General features: G+C 43.6%; 1 protein-coding gene across 1 annotated transcript; it reads left to right on the top strand.

Annotated features, from left to right (window-relative positions):
* Positions 1 to 1,728: 1,728 nt before the first annotated feature.
* On the top strand, positions 1,729 to 22,377 carry LOC121518579 (rho-related GTP-binding protein RhoG-like). The gene is made up of 5 exons (XM_041800963.1): positions 1,729 to 1,871; positions 11,306 to 11,414; positions 13,635 to 13,794; positions 14,086 to 14,256; positions 19,110 to 22,377. The coding sequence occupies exons 3-5, from the start codon at positions 13,666 to 13,668 to the stop codon at positions 19,383 to 19,385; spliced, it is 576 nt and encodes a 191-aa protein (XP_041656897.1). The 5' UTR covers positions 1,729 to 1,871; positions 11,306 to 11,414; positions 13,635 to 13,665; the 3' UTR covers positions 19,386 to 22,377.
* Positions 22,378 to 22,428: the final 51 nt, after the last annotated feature.

Here is a 22,428-nt window from a genome sequence, read left to right as displayed (position 1 = left end):
CTAGGGTTATTCCCAGTAATCCCGGGTATTTTCACCCCAGTTTAACATGATTTCCATGAATGCTTAGCCTTGGCTTTCCTCCATAGTCCTTGGTCATAAGCAGCTGTTTGGGCCAGTATTTTATTTGGCCTGAAGGTTTTTTTGTCCTTGTTCCAGCAGCCTTGTTCATGGATATCACTTTGGCCCTCATATGGTGCAATATTTCTCTGCATTTGAATCTTAATTTGTCCCATCAGTCACAGAGATTTGGTCTCAGTTTGGCCAAGTACTCCATGAAGTCTAGCTCTGGTTTGGTCCAAAATCCCCCCAAATTTTAACACAATAATTGTTGATTTTCTGGGCATAAATTGGGCCAGAATTTCCAGTCCTGGCTTGGTTAGGGTAATATTCCAAGGTGTTTGGCTCTGGTTTGGTGCAATATTATAATCTGACATGTTTGTCACCAAAATGACTCAGCCATATTTCCCTTTACATTCCTTGATGGTCAGCCTTGACTTGGCCCAGTATTTCGTTGGGTTTAGGCTGGACTTGTTCAACTAGTTCTGTTTTGGCCCTGAAGTCCGTGGTGCTTTATGTTATTTGGACCAACCCGCGGCTTGGAGTGATGCATCATGAAATCTTCATCCTGGTTTGGCATTTAGCCCATTTAGCCCTGACCTGACTGCTTAGCCTGGGTCTTAATAATCCATGGGGACCAGCCCTGCTTTGGCCAGATCTCCTTGATATGATAGCCCAGGTCTAGCCCAATAATTCCTGGATGTTTGGTCATGTTTGTGATCAATATTTCTAGCCCTGGTTTGGCATGCTTGAACATGGTTTGGTGTCTGATTTGGACCATGTTTTCTGGGTGTTCTCTCTGGTTTGACCCTATCGTTGTCCATTTTTGGTCCTGTAAAAATTGTGTCACTCCTTTTGTCTTTGAAAGTGAAACATCTCAGATTTCCGAGCAGGTGTCTTCCCTCTCGTGTTTTATTCTCATTACTGAAAAAAAGCAGAAAAAGACCGTGTTCAGCCAACCTCAGACCTCCGTTTTTAGTTTTTTATTTCCTGCCAAATCTTCAGCTGCGATGGCTCAGTTCCTCTGTCGGTCAGGAGATTCCTCCTAAAACAGCAGAAACAAATGAAAATACCAGAAAAGAACACAGCTGACAGGACGAAACCATAGATGTGGAAGTTCCTTAAAAAGACCAGAGCGGTAAAACCACAAAGGAGACCTCAGAGGCGGTCTCTGCAGAGACTACATTCAGGTTCATAAGGGGACATTATCAAAGCAGGGATTTAAAAGAACTGACAAACCCACAAAGATAAATGAACCTTTAGGTGGACTCAGGGAAGTCCAGATCCACACTAATCATGGCCTATAATGGGATTCTGAGGTTGTAGACTTGGAGATGATTGTTTGGGCCTAAACCACACCCATCCATGTGCAAAACAGCGTACTGTTCCTGTTCTCTGATTACTAGCTTCCTCTGTAGTCACCTTAAAAGGGGCGGGGCTACACATCTAAACTAGGTTTCAGGATCAGCTGAGTCTCACTGATGATACTGAACTCTGAAGTTATTCTTGATCTGATTATTTCATAACTGCGCCTGTTTCCTCCATGTGCTGACTCATGGTCATATTTCCATACGTCTGACTTAAAAATACGTTTTGATGCCAATGATTAACCAGCAGTCAAAATAAAACAGAGCTTGTTTGACACGTAGAGGAAGGCTGCTTTCACACGCTGGATCTGTGTTTCTGCTTTGGCTCTCCATTCTTCTTCTTCTTCCTCTTTTTAAATAACCTGTTCTTCTCTTTCTTCCTCATTCATTCAGAGTGCGAACACTTTTCACATCAGCTGTTTCCGCGCACATCTCAGGCTGAATCTGGTAGGAAAAAATATTACACCTTCTTCATGATTCCAGGTTAGCTGTGGTTTAGTTTGATGCTGAAAGGTAGCTGAATTCAAACGCCCATGTTTAGCCCACAGATTCTGTCAGTTTTGCGGTGATGTATGATTTTCCATGACACTAAATACTCTGTGTTTTAGCTCTGATATGGAGCAATATTCCTTGGTGTTTGAACCCTGATTCATTCCAATATTCCTCGATATTTAGCAAAGGTTTGGACCAATATTACCGTCTATTATTGCCCTGGTTTGGACCAATATTACCATCTATTATTGCCCTGGTTTGGACCAATATTACTGTGTATCATTGCCCTGGTTTGGACCAATATTACCGTGTATCATTGCCCTGGTTTGGACCAATATTACCGTGTATGATTGCCCTGGTTTGGACCAATATTACTGTCTATTATTGCCCTGGTTTGGACCTATATTACCGTGTATCATTGCCCTGGTTTGGACCAAAATTACTGTCTATTATTGCCCCGGTTTGGACCAATATTACCGTCTATTATTGCCCCGGTTTGGACCAATATTACCATCTATTATTGCCCTGGTTTGGACCAATATTACCGTGTATCATTGCCCTGGTTTGGACCAATATTACTGTCTATTATTGCCCTGGTTTGGACCTATATTACCGTGTATCATTGCCCTGGTTTGGACCAATATTACTGTCTATTATTGCCCTGGTTTGGACCAATATTACCATCTATTATTGCCCCGGTTTGGACCAATATTACCGTCTATTATTGCCCCGGTTTGGACCAATATTACTGTCTATTATTGCCCTGGTTTGGACCAATATTACTGTCTGTTATTGCCCCGGATTGGACCAATGTTACTGTCTATTATTGCCCCGGGTTTGGACCAATACTACCGTCTATTATTGCCCCGGTTTGGACCAATATTACTGTCTATTATTGCCCCGGGTTTGGACCAATATTACCGTCTATTATTGCCCCAGGTTGGCCCAATATTACCATCCATTCTTGCCCCAGTTTGGACCAATATTACCATCTATTATTGTCCCGTTTGGACCAATATTACCATCTATTATTGTCCCGTTTGGACCAATATTACTGTCTGGTATTGCCCCGGATTGGACCAATATTACTGTCTATTATTGCCCCGGTTTGGACCAATATTACTGTCCATTATTGCCCCGGTTGGACCGATATTACCATCTATTATTGCCCTGGTTTGACCAATATCACCGTCTATTATTGCCCTGGTTTGGACCAATACTACAGTCTATTACTGCCCCTGTTTGGATCAATATTACCGTCTATTATTGCCCCGGTTTGGACCAATAATAACGTCTATTATTGCCCCGGTTTGGACCAATATTACCGTCTATTATTGCCCCGGTTTGGACCAATATTACCGTCTATTATTGCCCTGGTTTGACCAATACTACCGTCTATTACTGCCCCAGTTTGGACCAATATTACCGTCTATTATTGCCCCGGTTTGGACCAATATTACCGTCTATTATTGCCCTGGTTTGGACCAACATTACCGTCTATTATTGCCCTGGTTTGACCAATACTACCGTCTATTACTGCCCCGGTTGGGACCAATACTAATGTCTATTATTGCCCTGGTTTGGACCAATACTACCGTCTATTACTGCCCCAGTTTGGACCAATATTACCGTCTATTATTGCCCCTGTTTGGATCAATATTACCGTCTATTATTGCCCCGGTTTGGACCAATATTACCGTCTATTATTGCCCTGGTTTGGACCAATATTACTGTCTATTATTGCCCTGGTTTGGACCAATATTACCGTCTATTATTGCCCTGGTTTGGACCAATACTAATGTCTATTATTGCCCCGGTTTGGACCAGTACTACCGTCTATTATTGCCCCGGTTCGGACCAATATTACCGTCTATTATTGCCCTGGTTTGGAACAATACTAACGTCTATTATTGCCCTGGTTTGGACCAGTTCTTCTTGGTGTCTGGCCATTTTTGGCCAAATATTCTTTGTTGTTTTAGACCAGGTCTGGTCCCACAAATCCTTAAGTTGTTTGGCCCTCATGAGGTTCAATACCCCATAGTGTTTTGCCTTTATAAATAAATATGAGTAATATATATTCCTTGTTGTAGTATAAGTTTAGCCCCAATCTCTTAGTGTTTTGCCAGTGAAATGGCCCAGTACTAATCTGTGTTTTAGTCCTTGCATGGTGCAATATTTCATGAGGCTTTACCTTGGATTGTTCCTTGATATTGAATCCTTGTTTCTTGAACGATATTACCCTGTATTTTTGCCATGGTTAAAAAAAATACTCCTTGAGGTCTGGCCAAGATTTGGGCTAATTATTCTTGGAGTTCTTGTCCAGGTTTAGTCCTAATAAAACCTTATGTTTTGACTCTAATATAAGGCAGTATTTCAAGTTTTTTTCAACCTGTTTTGTTCTGAAATTCCTTAATATTAAACCATGGCTGGCTCAGTTCTCCTTGGTATTTTAGCACAAATAATCCTTGGTGTTTAAGCACAGGTTTAGCACAATAAGTCCTGATGTTTCAGCCATTATTTGGCCCAGTATTTCTCTGTATTTTATCATTAATATGGTGCAATATTCATTGGTTTTTAACCCTTGTCTTTTCCAATATTACTTGACACCAAGCCATGGTTTGGCCCAATCTTTCTTTATGTTGTGGCCTTCTTTGGCAGAATATTTCTTCATGTTCTAGTGTAGGTAAAGACAAATATCTCCTGATATTTGGGCCATTAGTTTGCCCAAAATTTCTCTTCATTCTATCCAAATTATGGTGCAATATTCATTTGGGTTTCATCCTTATTTTTAATTTTTTTCTCCTGTATTTCTTGACACCAAGTCATAGTTTTTTCTTTTATTAACTTGTAGTTTTACCCTGGTTTGGCCCAATACTCCTCCTCACCAATACTCCTAATATTCCTTGGTGTTCTAGACCAGGTTTGGTCTAAAAATCCTAGATGTTAATGTCATTTTTTTCCTTATATTTCTGTGTTTAAGCCATAAAAGTTAAAAATACTCCACAGTGTTTAACATTTGGTTGGTGCAGGAGTCTTTCATGTAAAGCCATGCCAAAATTAATGTGTTTTAATGTTAATGTTTATTAAGTCATTTAGCTGGCTTAAGTTTAATGCAATAAAGGAGGAGGCTGGGGTGGAGGAGGTGAAGGTTTAGTCTTTAAAGGAGGAGGCTGGGGTGGAGGAGGTGAAGCTTTAGTCTATAAAGGAGGAGGCTGGGGTGGAGGAGGTGAAGGTTTAGTCTTTAAAGGAGGAGGCTGGGGTGGAGGAGGTGGAGCTTTAGTCTATAAAGGAGGAGGCTGGGGTGGAGGAGGTGGAGCTTTAGTCTATAAAGGAGGAGGCTGGGGTGGAGGAGGTGGAGCTTTAGTCTATAAAGGAGGAGGCTGGGGTGGAGGAGGTGGAGCTTTAGTCCATAAAGGAGGAGGCTGGGGTGGAGGAGGTGAAGCTTTAGTCTTTAAAGGAGGAGGCTGGGGTGGAGGAGTTGAAGCTTTAGTCTATAAAGTAGGAGGCTGGGGTGGAGGAGGTGAAGCTTTAGTCTTTAAAGTAGGAGGCTGGGGTGGAGGAGGTGAAGGTTTAGTCTTTAAAGTAGGAGGCTGGGGTGGAGGAGGTGAAGGTTTAGTCTTTAAAGGAGGAGGCTGGGGTGGAGGAGGTGAAGCTTTAGTCTATAAAGGAGGAGGCTGGGGTGGAGGAGGTGAAGGTTTAGTCTTTAAAGGAGGAGGCTGGGGTGGAGGAGGTGGAGCTTTAGTCTATAAAGGAGGAGGCTGGGGTGGAGGAGGTGGAGCTTTAGTCTATAAAGGAGGAGGCTGGGGTGGAGGAGGTGGAGCTTTAGTCTATAAAGGAGGAGGCTGGGGTGGAGGAGGTGGAGCTTTAGTCTATAAAGGAGGAGGCTGGGGTGGAGGAGGTGGAGCTTTAGTCTTTAAAATAGGAGGCTGGAGATGAAAGAGCTGTGAATGGCTGTGGAAGCTGGGCGGTGATAATTGGGATCATCTTGCCATCAGCTGATCATGGCTGGGGTTATGACTACTGTGTCCTGCATGAACTCTAGGCTTCACTGAACTTCACGTCATCACCGCTCCAGTTAAAATCTCTCCTTTGAGTGCTGTTTTAGTAAAGTCACTCCTTGTTCTTGGTTCTTCTGAAGCCTGCAGACTCAAACAGCTGCTCTGCTGAGGTGGAAGTAGACGAGAATCTTCCTGGATGAAAAATGAAATGCTTTAACAATTTTCAAAGCTACGATTGATTGATTTTGGGGCATTTTTATGTTAAACTGGATCACGTGGAGCAGCTGTACCCATCTGCCCCATCTGAAAAAAAAGAACTAAATAACACTTTAAATGTGTAACTTCACCTCTGGGAGCTTTTGACAGAAAGAAACAACTTCAGAGAATAACAGAGAGACTGGGGCTGTTTTCAGTTTTATTTCAACACCAAACCACAGTGACAGTTTTCTACTAAAGCTTCCTATTTCCAACTGTATCTGGGTTACAAAAGGCCGTCGTTACAACATGTTCAACGCTCCGCTGTGGACTAAATGTTGATCCATCCACATCATTTTCTTTGTCGCTTCTCCAGAATAGCACAGAGCAGAGTGAGGTGGAGGAAAGTGAGAAGCTGTGAGATCAGAGGTGAAAGCTTCCAGAAGGAGTGAGATCAGCCGACCTCCGCCCAGGGAGGAGGGGGCCGGGGGTCGGCGTCCCCAGGGTCTGGGCCGAGACGCTTTCTGTGTGCAGACATCTGGAGTGGAGTTTGTTCTTCCCCATCATGTTCTGATGATTGTTTTCACTCCTAGTGTTAAATCTCTCTTTGTTTGCTGCTCTAATTCTGATTTAAGAATAAAGCGACTCATAAAAACTCAAAGTGGCACTGAAACTTATGAACAAACCCATCTTTAACACGCATGATCACTTTTAAACAAGCAGATTATCATTCTCTGAACTCTTTCTTCCTCTTCTGCTGGTCTTTATAAAATCCTCAGTCCTTCATCCCAGTGGTTCTCAACCTTTTCAGCTCATGACCCCCAAAATAAAGGTGCCAGAGACTGGGGACCTCCACTGGACCTGAAGGTAGCTGAACACAGCCATGAACATTCAAGAACAGTCATGTGCAGACAAGGCTCCACATAAGGGGGATAAATGGGAGGGCTTTCTGGGACCCTGCCAAACTGGGGGCCCATGGAGGTCAGGAAAATCAGGGTCCATTGTAAAGTTAGCTAGATATCCATAACTTATATTGGCGAACAGTGAAATGTGGTTGAAATGGGCAAAAATGGGCATAAAATGAGATAAAAAGGGGTTGATAGTGGCAATAACAGTTTAACAGAGGCAACAATATATGGAAGGTGGCAAGAATTGGTTTAGAGGTGGCTAAACAGGCAGTAAAAAGTGGTATAAAGGGTGTTAAAATGGATAAAAGTGGGTTTGGAGTGGCAAAAATGTGTTAAAATTGGCAAAAATTGTTGGTAAAAAGGGACAAAAATGGGTCCAAGCTCTGCAAAATTGCTGAAAAGTGGCAAATAATAGCAACAAAACTGGGTAACAAATAAATAATTCCAAAACTATTCTCCATTTTTTTAAGGCATCTGGCGACCTCTTCTTAGTGTTTCGTGACCCCCAATGGGGTCCTGACCCCCAGGTTGAGAACCACTGCTTTATCCAGACATGGTGTTAGTGATTCTGGACTTTAGTCCCAGTGGTCCAGATTTGTGTAGGAGAGAGTGGATGACACACCGCAGGAGTGGGTAGTCATGGTCTAAAACCGGGCAGCAGGACTGAGAAAGCCTTCTCATGCAGGGTGCTGGTTGCATCTAAAACCACATACCCTACTGCTGGTTGCACATTAGGGTCTCTGGTTCCACATTAGGGTCTCTGGTTCCACATTAGGGTCTCTGGTTCCACATCAGGCACTCTGGTTCCACATTAGGGTCTCTGGTTCCACATTAGGGTCTCTGGTTCCACATTAGGGTCTCTGGTTCCACATTAGGCACTCTGGTTCCACATTAGGGTCTCTGGTTCCACATTAGGGTCTCTGGTTCCACATTAGGCACTCTGGTTCCACATTAGGGTCTCTGGTTCCACATTAGGGTCTCTGGTTCCACATTAGGGTCTCTGGTTCCACATTAGGGTCTCTGGTTCCACATTAGGCACTCTGGTTCCACATTAGGGTCTCTGGTTCCACATTATGGTCTCTAGTTCCACATTAGGCACTCTGGTTGCACATTAGGCACTCTGGTTCCACATTAGGGTCTCTGGTTCCACATTAGGCACTCTGGTTCCACATTAGGGTCTCTGGTTCCACATTAGGCACTCTGGTTCCACATTAGGCACTCTGGTTCCACATTAGGCACTCTGGTTCCACATTAGGGTCTCTGGTTCCACATTAGGGTCTCTGGTTCCACATTAGGCACTCTGGTTCCACATTAGGGTCTCTGGTTCCACATTAGGGTCTCTGGTTCCACATTAGGGTCTCTGGTTCCACATTAGGCACTCTGGTTCCACATTAGGGTCTCTGGTTCCACATTAGGGTCTCTGGTTCCACATTAGGCACTCTGGTTCCACATTAGGGTCTCTGGTTCCACATTAGGGTCTCTGGTTCCACATTAGGCACTCTGGTTCCACATTAGGGTCTCTGGTTCCACATTAGGCACTCTGGTTCCACATTAGGGTCTCTGGTTCCACATTAGGGTCTCTAGTTCCACATTAGGCACTCTGGTTGCACATTAGGCACTCTGGTTCCACATTAGGGTCTCTGGTTCCACATTAGGCACTCTGGTTCCACATTAGGGTCTCTGGTTCCACATTAGGCACTCTGGTTCCACATTAGGTCTCTGGTTCCACATTAGGTCTCTGGTTCCACATTAGGCACTCTGGTTCCACATTAGGTCTCTGGTTCCACATTAGGTCTCTGGTTCCACATTAGGTCTCTGGTTCCACATTAGGTCTCTGGTTCCACATTAGGGTCTCTGGTTCCACATTAGGCACTCTGGTTCCACATTAGGGTCTCTGGTTCCACATTAGGGTCTCTAGTTCCACATTAGGCACTCTGGTTGCACATTAGGCACTCTGGTTCCACATTAGGGTCTCTGGTTCCACATTAGGCACTCTGGTTCCACATTAGGGTCTCTGGTTCCACATTAGGCACTCTGGTTCCACATTAGGCACTCTGGTTCCACATTAGGGTCTCTGGTTCCACATTAGGCACTCTGGTTCCACATTAGGGTCTCTGGTTCCACATTAGGGTCTCTGGTTCCACATTAGGTCTCTGGTTCCACATTAGGTCTCTGGTTCCACATTAGGGACTCTGGTTCCACATTAGGGTCTCTGGTTACAGATTAGGCACTCTTGTTCCACTTTCGGCACTCTGGTTCCACATTAGGGTCTCTGGTTCCACATTAGGGTCTCTGGTTCCACATTAGGCACTCTGGTTCCACATTAGGCACTCTGGTTCCACATTAGGGTCTCTGGTTCCACATTAGGGTCTCTGGTTCCACAGTCGGGTCTCTGGTTCCACATTAGGTCTCTGGTTCCACATTAGGTCTCTGGTTCCACATTAGGTCTCTGGTTCCACATTAGGCACTCTGGTTCCACATTAGGGTCTCTGGTTCCACATTAGGTCTCTGGTTCCACATTAGGCACTCTGGTTCCACATTAGGGTCTCTGGTTCCACATTAGGCACTCTGGTTCCACATTAGGGTCTCTGGTTCCACATTAGGGTCTCTAGTTCCACATTAGGCACTCTGGTTGCACATTAGGCACTCTGGTTCCACATTAGGGTCTCTGGTTCCACATTAGGCACTCTGGTTCCACATTAGGGTCTCTGGTTCCACATTAGGCACTCTGGTTCCACATTAGGGTCTCTGGTTCCACATTAGGGTCTCTGGTTCCACATTAGGCACTCTGGTTCCACATTAGGGTCTCTGGTTCCACATTAGGGTCTCTGGTTCCACATTAGGGTCTCTGGTTCCACATTAGGGTCTCTGGTTCCACATTAGGGTCTCTGGTTCCACATTAGGCACTCTGGTTCCACATTAGGGTCTCTGGTTCCACATTAGGGTCTCTAGTTCCACATTAGGCACTCTGGTTGCACATTAGGCACTCTGGTTCCACATTAGGGTCTCTGGTTCCACATTAGGCACTCTGGTTCCACATTAGGGTCTCTGGTTCCACATTAGGCACTCTGGTTCCACATTAGGCACTCTGGTTCCACATTAGGGTCTCTGGTTCCACATTAGGTACTCTGGTTCCACATTAGGGTCTCTGGTTCCACATTAGGCACTCTGGTTCCACATTAGGGTCTCTGGTTCCACATTAGGGTCTCTGGTTCCACATTAGGGTCTCTGGTTCCACATTAGGGTCTCTGGTTCCACATTAGGCACTCTGGTTCCACATTAGGCACTCTGGTTCCACATTAGGGTCTCTGGTTCCACATTAGGGTCTCTGGTTCCACATTAGGCACTCTGGTTCCACATTAGGCACTCTGGTTCCACATTAGGGTCTCTGGTTCCACATTAGGCACTCTGGTTCCACATTAGGGTCTCTGGTTCCACATTAGGGTCTCTGGTTCCACATTAGGGTCTCTGGTTCCACATTAGGGTCTCTGGTTCCACATTAGGCACTCTGGTTCCACATTAGGGTCTCTGGTTCCACATTAGGACTCAGTTTGATCCCTCTGAAAGCAAGTGTTGGTGTGCACTCAGGCTTGGTCTGCAGGCGCTGTGAATGTAACCGTGCCCGAGTACAGACTCTCCTCAGAGACTCTAGAGCTGTCTCTTCACAAAGCGGCGAATCTCTGCAGCACAGGCCCGTTTCATCCTCTGAGCCGCAGACGTGGAGGCAGGAAGACGGTCAATGTTGGTGCAGCGAAGATAATAAAAACATCCTCAGCAGCAGGATGGACTCTATTGTCTTAATGGAGCATAAGCCGATGTTGATTCTGTTGGTTCTTCTTAGAGTTAATCTGTCATCAATCTATCTGAACATCCCCTGAAAGTCTGAATGAGCTTGATACTTTGATTTTTACACATCAGGCCAACTCTGATCCTCATGATCTGTCTGCAGATGAAACTTTTATAAAGTCCAGGCGTTCGTGTGTCTCGTAGTAAAATCATTCAATTGAGTAAGAAAATGTAGGAGAATCGAATTATCCATCCGTCTCCTCTCCTCCAGGAGAAACAAAGAGCCACTTTGTTCGTCTGTGTCGTTCATGTAAATAAAGTTTGGAGTGCGTGGGCGGAGTCTTTACTACCCTCACACAGCTGACATTCAAATCTGAGAGTTCAGGATAACATCTCTGTTTAGTTTGGAGACCGTTTCCTCCTGCAGACATCATTTCCATAAACACAAATACTGACAGAACAACTCTTCCTCTTCTCCTCCTCCTCCTCCTCCTCCCTGCAGACAGACGATGGGACGTCACGTGTCTCTGAATAAACCGTGTTAACAGAAGGAATCTGAATCGTCTCTGACAGCCGGTGGAGGACGACTGAACCAATCAGAACCCCTGAAGGTAAATGCTCACTAATATGCACGGACCGCTCATATGAAACTGAAACTATAAATGTGACACCATGATGCCAGGATATGACACAGAACAGCATGATTCAGAACGGCATCATGGGAAATTTCAAAATGTCGTTGGATATGAAACAATGCAATTTCACACGATACACTACCACACAGCAACACAATGTGTTTGCAGCTCTAGGTGGCGCTGCACGCTGCAGGAATGTAAAATAAGAGACTGCATAAATATTCACCCCCTTTAAAGCAGGGGCTCTCAACCTTTTCAGCCCACGACCCCCAAAATAAAGGTGCCAGAGACCGGGGCCCCCACTGTACCTGAAGGTGGTTGAACACAGCCATGCACAAAAACAGTCATGTGCAAACAAGGACGTCCATAAGGGGGATAATGGGGGGAGCGCTCTGGGGTCCAGCCGTGTCACTGTCACTGTTATTAAAGCTAAAATTTTAGGAGTTTTATATCATTTGTGCCGTACTATAAAGTCATCTTAAAAAATGTAAATCCTTTTGCTTTTAAATCAGGAATAAAATGGGTGAAAAAAGACAGAAAATGGTGGAAAAGCAGCAGAAATCAGTTAAAAGTGGCAAAAATCAACTAAAGTGTCTAAAAATAGGCAAAAATGAGTTCGAGTGGAAAAAACGGGCAGAAAAAGTGGTAAAAAGGGTTTAAAGTGGCAGAAATGGGGGGAAAGGGTGATTAAACAGGACTAAAAAGTGGGAAAAACTGGCTTAAACTGGCAAAAATGGGCATGACAAATAGTGAAATGTGGTTGAATTGGCAAAAATTAGCATAAAATGTGGTGAAAAGGGGTTAAGATTGACTATAACAGGACAACAGAGGTGATATTAGGTGGGAAAAGTGGTGGAAAGGGTTTGAAAGTTACAAAAATGTCTGTGGAAAGTGGAAAAAATGCACAGAAAGATGATTAAGAAGTGGCAGAAATGGGAGTAATGTGGCTAAAATGTATTAAAGGGGCAAAATCTGGCAAGAAACTGTGATGAAAACAGGATGAAATGTGCCATATTTGGTGTTAAGTGGCAGAAAAAGAAGCAAAAATAGACTCAAATTGTGCAAAAAATATTCTTTGTTTCTTAAACATCAATGCTGAGAACCACTGCTTTAAAGTGACTGAGCTAATCCAGCAGAGCCTAGTAGTCTCACAATTAGAGAAAGGGGGATCATTGATATAAAGACTCCAGTGTCTGGAAGGTCCAGCCACTGATTCATCAGTATTCACGGCTACCATTACACCCCAGAGACAAAAGGACACTCAGAAAAAAAGGTTAGTGAAAAGTCTGAGTCAGAGGATGGAGACAGAAACATCTCCAAGTCTCTGAACATCCCCCAGAGTTCAGTTAAATCCATCATGAAGAAATGAAGGAATATGTCACATGTGTAAATCTGCCTAGATCAGACCGTCCTCACACACTGAGTGGGCGTGCAAGAAGGAGACTAGTGAGAGAGGACACCAAGACACCTATGACTACTCTGAAGGAGCTCCAAGCTTCAGCAGCTGAGATGGAGAGACTCTGCAGACAACAACTGTTGGCCGGGTTCTTCACCAGTCAGAGCTTTATGGGAGAGTGGCAAAGAGAAAGACACTGTTGAAGAAAACTCAGATTCAATCTGGACTAGAGTTCACCAGAAGGACTGTGGGAGACTCCATGGTCAAGAGGAAGAAAGCTCTTTGGTCTGATGAGACCAGAATGGAGCTTTGAGACCATCAGACAAGACGCCAAACACTGACATCACCACAAACACACCATCCCCACTGTGGAGCATGGTGGTGGCAGCATCATGCTGTGGGGACGCTTCTCAGCAGCATCGTGCTGTGGGGACGCTTCTCAGCAGCATCGTGCTGTGGGGATGCTTCTCAGCAGCATCGTGCTGGGGGGACGCTTCTCAGCAGCATCATGCTGGGGGGATGCTTCTCAGCAGCATCATGCTGGGGGGATGCTTCTCAGCAGTCGGCTCTGGAGGGCTTGTAAAGGTTGAGGGGAAAATGAATCCTGGAGGAGAATCTTCTTCAGTCTGACAGAGAACTACGGCAGAATAGGTCTGTTCTCTCCTGATCCCTGATCAGAGCTTGAGCAGTTTATCAAAGAATGGAGGAAAATTCCAGAGTCCAGATCTTTGAGCCCGCCTCACAGAGCAGAGGAAATGTTCCTGTGTTTAACCTTTAACCAGTGTCTCTCTGTGTTGTAGGTCGCTGCGTGCTCAGAGGTCAAAGGTCATCATGCAGAGCATAAAGTGTGTGGTTGTCGGTGACGGTGCTGTGGGGAAAACCTGCCTCCTCATCTCCTACACCACCGGAGCTTTCCCCAAAGAGTACATCCCTACGGTGTTTGACAACTACAGCAGCCAGGTCTGTCTGGTTTCTCTTTAAAATGCCGGGTAGATGTTCCACAGCCATGGTGTGGGGTATATTTCACATCAACTTCCTGTCACATCTATTACCAGCCAATCAGAGCAGAGCTTGGACCTAACCTGAGCCTGATTTAAAGCTGACATCATTTAGAAAGAAAGGTTTTAAACACAAGAATGTTTCTTTGTCAGTGGGTCAGTTCTGTGTAAACGTGTCCTGAGACTGACTTTGCTGTCACCATGGCAACGCCTGACCATGCTTGTGTGCCTGTGTACGTACCTGTGCGTTCAGGTGACGGTGGACGGCCGGACCATCAGTCTGAATCTCTGGGACACGGCGGGTCAGGAGGAGTACGACCGGCTGAGGACGCTGTCCTACCCCCAGACCAACGTCTTCATCATCTGCTTCTCCATTTCAAGCCCCGCCTCCTATGAGAACGTCAAGCACAAGTGGCATCCAGAGGTCAGAGTCTGCCCGGCAACACAGCTCACACTTTTTAGAGAAGCAGAGATTAGTGACATCAGGTCATGATCTGTTCATGTTTGGAGAGAATAACGAGATGATGACCTTCAGCTTTAAAAACCCACCAGTGGATTATTACATCACTATGAAATATAAAGCATTCATCCTGTTTCTGGACAGTAATCTATCTTTGGACATTTCATCACTACTTTTCTGATACCAAAGAAAACTAGTCTTTCTTAAGTTTTCCGTTCTTTACCGTGAACCATGGAATGTATTCACCCTCAGGCATCACTTTCATTTACCACCCTTTAGAGCCGTTAAGGACAAAAATGTACACTTCCAAAAAACTGATACAAAAACTTCACAGATTCATATTTTTATGCTTTTTTTGCATAAATCTCTTAAACAACTTCAGCTGTGCTCAAAACTACCAAACATTCAATCATTTTGAGGATTTTAACCCTTTAAAAGCCAGTTTGATTACTCAAAGATCAAAAAATGTGGTTTGAATGGGAGCCAGTGGGATGAAAGAGTAGTAAATTTTAAATCAGACGCTACACAAAAACTAAAAATGCATCATAGTCAATATTTTAGCTAATGTTGGACAAACCCAGGGTCAATTAAAAAAACACCCCTCACCCCCCCCAATATTAGTTATCTGGAAAATAATTACTGTTTTGTGTGTTTTTTTTGAAAAAATATGACCATCCTGTATTTAAACTGGCATTTAAAGGGTTAAAATCCTGAAAATTATTTATCAATTGATTGTTTTGATTAGAACTGAAGTTGATCAAAAGATTTTAACAAAAAAAAGCAGAAAAATATTAATGTATACTATTTTTATTGCCGTTTTTGGAAGTGGACATTTTTGTCCTTAATGGCTTTAAAGGGTAGTAAATTTTGAATCGGATGCTACACAAAAACTAAAAATGCATCAAAGTCAATATTTTGGCTAATCATGGACGTGTCCAAGCTGGATTTAGAAATAATGTCCCAGCAACAGACAATCCCAGGATCCTATTATCAGGTCATTTCTAAAAAATAATACCAAAAAAAATCCAAATAGAGAGGCCGAATATTCTCAATGTTGGCTCGATTCTGGATTTAAATGTCAGGGAAACTTCGGCATATTCTCTAAAAACCCTTAGAAACATGACAGGAGTGTTGCTGACCGACAGTAATGGACAAAAGTATTGGCACCCCTGGAATTTTTCCAGAAAATACACTGCTTCTCATAGAAACTGTTGTACTTACAAATGTTTTTGGTATACACACGTTTATTTCCTTTATGTGCATTTGAACAACACACACACAAAAAAAAAAAAAAAAAAAAAAAAAAAAAAAACAGGAGAAAAAGCACAAAACTGACAATTTTACACAAAACTCAAACATTGTTGGCACCCTCAACTTAATATTTGGTTTCACACCGTTGGAAAAAAATAAGTGACACCACTGTCTTCCTCTAACCATCAACAAGCTTCTTACTCCTCTCAGCTGGAATTTTGGACCACTCTTCTTCTCCAAACTGCTCCAGGTCTCTCAGATTTGAAGGGTGTTTCTTCAACAGCAGTTCTGAGATCTCTCCATAGGTGTTCAATGGGATTTAGATCTGGACTCATTGCTGGCCACTTCAGAACTCTCCAGCTTTGTCTCCAACCATTTCTTGGTGCTTTCTGAGGTATGTTTGGGGTCGTTGTCCTGCTGGAACACCCATGACCTCTGACCCAGACCCAGCTTTCTGACACAGAAATTTTTTGATCGTCTCCAGATTTCATGATTCCTTGCACACAGTCAAGGCACCCAGTGCCAGAGGCAGCAAAATAACCCCAAAACATCCTTGAAGCTCCTCCATGTTTGACTGTAGGTACTGTGTTCTTTTCTTTGTAGGCCTCATTCTGTTTTCTGTAAACAGTAGAATGACGTGCTTTTCCAAAAAGCTCTACCTTAGTCTCATCTGTCCACTAAATGTTCTCCCAGAAGGATTGAGGCTTACTCAGGAACATTGATGCAAACTCCAGTCTGGCTTTTTTCTGTCTCTTTGTCAGCAGTGGGGTTCTCCTGGGTCTCCTGCCATAGCGCTTCATCTCATTCAGATGACCACGTATGGTCCCAGCTGACACTTTTGCACCCTGAGTCTGCAGGACAGCCTGAATCTGTGTGGAAGTTGACTGAGGATGTTTATCCACCATTCCAACTATCCTGCGTTGCATTCTTTTGTCAGTTTTTCTCTTCTGTCCACGTCCAGGGAGATTAGCCACAGCTCCATGGTTATAAACTTCTTGATTATATTACACACAGTGGACAAAGGAATCTCAGGATCTCTGGAGATGGTCTTTAACCTTGAGATTGTTCATATTTTTTTTCACAATTTTGCTTCTTAAGTCCTCTGACAGTTTTTGGCTCTTCTTTCTCTTCTCCATGCTTGGTGTGACACACACAGACACACAACACAAAGGCTGAGTCAACTTTTAGACATTCTAACTGGCTTCAGGTGTGATTTCTAGATTGCAGCACCTGTTACTGCCACAGGTGAGTTTAAATGAGCATCACATGATGGAAATAAAATGATTTACCCACAGTTTTAAAAGGGGACAATCATTTTGTCTGGCCCATTTTTGAGTTTTGTGTAAAATGATGTGAATTTTGTTTTTTTTTCTTCGGATTTTTTGTGTTGTTCCAATGCACATAAATGAACTAAACATGTGTGTACCAAAAACATTTGTAATTTCAACAATTTCTGGGAGAAATGTATTTTCTGGAGAAATTCCAGGGGTGCCACTCTTTTCATGACTGTATCTGTGAAATATTTCTGATATCATCTTACACAGATCTGTACGAGCCTTCGTCCCTGCTGGGTTTGGTTGGAGTTCTTTGTTGCTGATGGGGACTAAAATGCCCGTTTCTGCTGCAGAGGTGGAACAAAGAGTTCCAGAGTTCCAGAGTTTGAGGCATGCGGTCACAGACGCAGGGTTAATGTAGACGCCGTTTTTTGCTGTGGTTAAAGTTGCAGAATTCTACAGCACTTGCCATTAACATGGGAAAACACAGTTGCAGCTATTCTGAGTGCTGCTTTATCTGAAGGGAAACCACAACATGCTGATAGGAGCGGCAGAAGCCAGACGGCACTCCTGCCAAACTCCTGCACTGTCTTTACTGCACATGCATGTCAGAAACACGTTAAAAACATGACTACATATCTGTGAAATACTTCTGTCGTTATTACATGTCACAGATTTGGACCAGTACTCAGTCCCAGCCTCCATCAGCCTCAAAAGCTTGTTTTTGCTGCAGCTTTTTAAAAAGTTGCCATAAAAGTTGCAATGGCTTGAACCGTTTTTTTTAATGGCACAGGAGCATTTGAAAAATGTAGTTCAACTATTATGATCATGATTTCATCAAAAAGAAACACGCAAAGTCTAATACTGGGTCATTCTTATCTTTGATCATCCAGAACTGCAGCACACAAGGAGCTCCGAACCATTCCCTACCTGTCGTCTAAACATTGCCAACGTACTTGCGCAATTCAGAAATCAGTCAGGGGTGTGTCTGCATGTTTTTGGGGGAAGTTTAAACAAGAAATGTTCCTAAAATGAGGTGCTGAGGATATACATTCTGATGTTTGAATGATCGACAGCATTAGAAAGCTCAGAAGCTGAAGGAAACTACAAACCTTCATAGTTTTCACCAAAATGGATGAAAATTACACAAATGTCAGCAACGTTCAGTGGTGCAAATGTAAGACTTCATATTGACTCAGAGCAGTGGGAACGTTAGGGCATGGTAGCACACTTTCACACTAGGATTATAAAAATCAAACACTCTGAGCAGAAATAGGCCAAAGCCAAAGACTCTCAATGTTGGACAATGGCTTCGTTATAACTGCAGAAAAAATCCCCTAGAAACATTCTGGAAATGTTACCAACCCAAATATTTGTGAAATATTTGTGTTTATAGCACAAATCTTTGGACCCGTACTCAGTCCCTCCTGAATTATTGGTGGTCGTTGCAGCCTGAAGAACCGGTTTATGCTGCAGCTGCTTAAAAAGTTGCCATGGCAGTTGCTGTGGCTGAAAATTGCAATAGTTTGAGGCAATTTTTTTAGTGTTAACACTGGAGACACAGAACATACATCTAGTGTGTGTTTTTTTTTTTAATCACATAAGAAACTACAGTAACAAAAATAGAAATCCTAGCTCCTCATTGGTGGATTTTTTATTGTCAATGGCAGCGGTGCATTTTCACTTGTCCAAATGTTGGCTGCATTTATGGTTGATCCAATTAATAAACAACAGAATGTCGGATGTCTAGGACTTCTTTGTTTTTCTTAAGTTGTGGATTTTCTCAATTCTTCATTATTTTTTAATAGCAGGAGTTTTAAAAAGATTTACTAGATTTTTTCCAGGTTTTAGAGCCTATAATTGCACAAATACGTTGGACATGTTTTCACATGTGGCAGACCATGCAGGTTCAAAAGTAAAGGAACACCTGGGTCATCATCCAAACAGACTTTCTGATTTGATTGAAGTGAATTCTAAAAATATAAATATTGACAACAAAACTGCTGACGAAGACCTGATATCTGCACAAATACCTCAGAAACCAGCATTCAGACTGGCGACTGTCCAAACATTGTCAACATTTTTGTGCAATATGGATAATAAGCTGGAGTTTACCTGCTAGTTTGATTTTTAAATAACGTTTTATTTTTATGGCTATAAAGTCTGAAAATTAAAAAATAATAGAGAAAATAAAAAGTATTTTATTTATCGGTTCAGTTTGAATAAAATGACCAATGACTGCAAAATGACTGCATGTCCGTTATCATTTACCTGGCTCCTCCCCCTCCTCAGGTGAACCACCACTGTCCTGGCGTTCCCATACTTCTTGTCGGCACGAAGAGCGACCTCCGGAACGACGGCGACATTCAGAGGAAGCTGAAGGAGCAGAACCAGACACCGGTTACCCACCATCAGGGCTCCGCCCTCGCACGCCAGATCCAAGCCATCCGCTACCTGGAGTGCTCCGCCCTCAACCAGGACGGCATCAAGGACGTGTTCGCCGAGGCCGTGAGGGCCTACCTCAACCCGCAGCCCGTCGTCGCAAAGAGGCCCTGCATACTGCTGTAAGACCAAACCGGACCAGACCAAACTGGACCAGACCGGATCTGACTGGAACAGACTGGGCGCCTTCATTCCTGAGAAACTGTTTAACATGAATGCTAAAATGTGATTTTAATGTGTGGTTGTTATAAAGATTTACAGACAGATTTTAAATAAGACCAGGGAGAATATTCCAGCATCTCTAAAGGCGTGTTTTAAAAAAAATATTTTTAATCTTCCCATGGCACGATGGCGCCACAATGTGCAGATTTTGCAGGTTTAAGTAAAACCAACCAGCTGACCAGATCCTGGATCCATCTAACAGGACCACATCTCAAAAACGCCTCGACCTGCAGCTCATAAACTCGATCGCCTTCTGTTCCACCCTCTACTTCCTCTATTTCTCCTATTTATTCCAAACATTTGCAAATATACCAGAAGAAGAAGAAGGGAGCATCTTTAAGACATCTGCTTATTTCTATCCGCAGCGCTATAATCCCTCATTTCTACGTACAAATGTTGCAGGAAGTTCATTCATTCCTTAATTCTCAACCATCTCAGTCCTGTTTTTGTCCCAGTAATCCTCAGAACACACTCTCTAATCTACTGAATGGAGAAAAGCGGATAAAAGTGTCCTCTCTCCATGACTCCAGGTAGTCTCCATCAGGTCTCACCGTCTGTAAAGAAGTGCTCTTTGCATCCTCTTAAGTGGCGTACGTGAGAAGAAACAAGGCCTTAAACATGACCAGGAAATAATCAGGAGAATCTTTAATAAATAATGTCTGAGTGCATCCTGTCAAGGCTGTAGTCCTTGCTAGTTGAACTCCTGCACAAAGAAAAGAAACCACTAAATCTGTGCAGTCTAGGGAGCCTTCACATCAGGGATCTGAGTACACTTGAGCCCAAATACCGGTTCCATTTGATCCGTGCAAATACTCTCAGGAACTGATGTGAGCACAACCGTGCTCGAGTACAGTGTGCTCATCATTGTGTACAGAATTAAAGTTCATTCCTAACCTCCAATTTCCACATACAGTGACCATGCCACAATCCACCGGATTGTGGAGCAAATTGCTCGCTCTCTAGTCTATCTGAGCGGTTCCACTGCCTGCGCTCCTGTCCGGCAGGCATGTCACTGAATTGCCACTTCGCTCGGCTTCGTTCGAGATACACGGCAGGTTTATATTCAGCGCAGAGACGCTGCCAAACCGCATCAATGCCCATCGATCAGAAAGCTTCAAACTGGAAGTCACAAGCGTAGAATGTCTGGTTCTTTCAAAAAACAACACAATGCACAGACTCCTGACTTCTGAGGATACTTAGCCAAAGAATTTTACAATAACCACAGATTCTTTAAGCAAACATTAACCTTTACCTTCCTGATGTACTAACCCAATGGAAGCAATACTATCAACGTTCCAGACACGCCTCCAGTGGGTGAGGTCGCTTGCCTTCGGTCGGAGCAAACCCGCAGCGCAGTTGTCGTATGTGGAAATTGCGGGTTACGCCCCCAATCTCCTCAAAAACCCTCACACAGGTCCATTCCCTCCTCTGAGCTGCACTGTAGATGTGGAAGCAGGAAGAGGGTCGTTGTTGGCTCCTTTAGAGACTGATTTACGACGTAGCCTACACCATCGATCCTCCTCGGCCGAGGCCTGTGCATGAAGCCGATGTCCTCAAAATACTAACCAGGCATTGAGACGATGCAGGCTGCAAGCCTTGTGATTGGTCCGTTGGGTAGCACTGGGTGACTACCAGTCTCTGAGTCTACAGACACTCAGCTAGTCAGATCTACCCGCCAGTATCAACAACACCAGACGTGCGTTTCCTCATCCATGTGTCTCTCGATGGTCGTACGCCTCAGCTGATTCAGCAGCCGTACTCTGCATCACCCCCGACGTCTCCTCGCTTTTCCTCTCTGCAGGAAAATCAACAGGTGATCAGATTTTATCAACTCACACATAATACACTAGCTTTCAGTGGCCTGTTGTTCAACCAAGCAGGACGTAAAGACCAGACTGCTGAGTGGCGTTTTGGCTTATTATTGCAGAACGCCACAGACACACTAACGAATGAGCATGTAGTGTTCACAGGCCAAAAACAACCACAGTAGCAGGATGGACTCAACACGTCTGGATCACTGCTGTGGTTTTCTTCTTCCTTCTTCATCTTGGCAGATTTTAAACCATCTTCCACCAAACCACCGACTGTCTCAGCCTGTGTAGATAAAAAAGAGCGCTCAGGAACAGAACAATGTTAGGAGGGGCACTCACGCTCAGGCACGCTACAAAACAATGGCGCCTTATGTGAGTCAGCCACAGTCTGAAGACTTTCATACATTCATCCGTCTCATTAAACCCGCCTTAAACAAAGATAAACGATACCAAAGCATCACTCCAGCCCTGCAGTCTGCTTTAGTTTGTAGCAGGGGTAAAGAAAGATCAACCCATAAAAAAACAGACACATTATTTTACAACTAGTGGAAATAGAAAGTAAAAAAACGTTTTGACATTAGCGTTGGTCGATGAATCTCCACCAAAACCAGAGAAGAAGACGACCAAAGAGTGATGACTGCAGATGGGTTAGTGTTTTTATTCCAGGAGAAAAGGGGCCACATGGAGAAGATGGAATCTCACCGGATGCTAACGTGGTTACAGAATTTATTCACCAATTATTTAAAGTTTTTAATTGGGCTGATAAAAAAGCACATCATTAGTCGCTGTTTTGCTAATAGAGACAATCAGAAGTGAAGGAGCAGTGAGTGTTTAATTCTGATCCACGGGAAAACTCTGAAGAATATTCTGATCTAAAAACAGGTCGAGGTTCCTTTAAGAATTCCTGAATGTAAACAAAGAGGAACCGTTAGCCTCAGAGCTAACATGGCTAATAATGAAGGTAATGTTAGAGATGATGGAATGAGACAAAATACTGAATTCAAACTTAACAATGCCATGAATTTTCATGACTGTTTGTAGAATTTTACTGTATTTTATTTAAATATTAAATAAAAAGTAAATCAGTTATTCTTTGTGTTTTTATTCCATATTCCTAACTGGCCTTTAGAGAAGCT

Source organism: Cheilinus undulatus, linkage group 12 (genome assembly GCF_018320785.1).
Source record: "Cheilinus undulatus linkage group 12, ASM1832078v1, whole genome shotgun sequence".
Taxonomy (NCBI): domain Eukaryota; kingdom Metazoa; phylum Chordata; class Actinopteri; order Labriformes; family Labridae; genus Cheilinus; species Cheilinus undulatus.
Note: the sequence above shows the minus strand (reverse complement) of the source record. Positions and strands in the feature narration are given on the sequence as shown.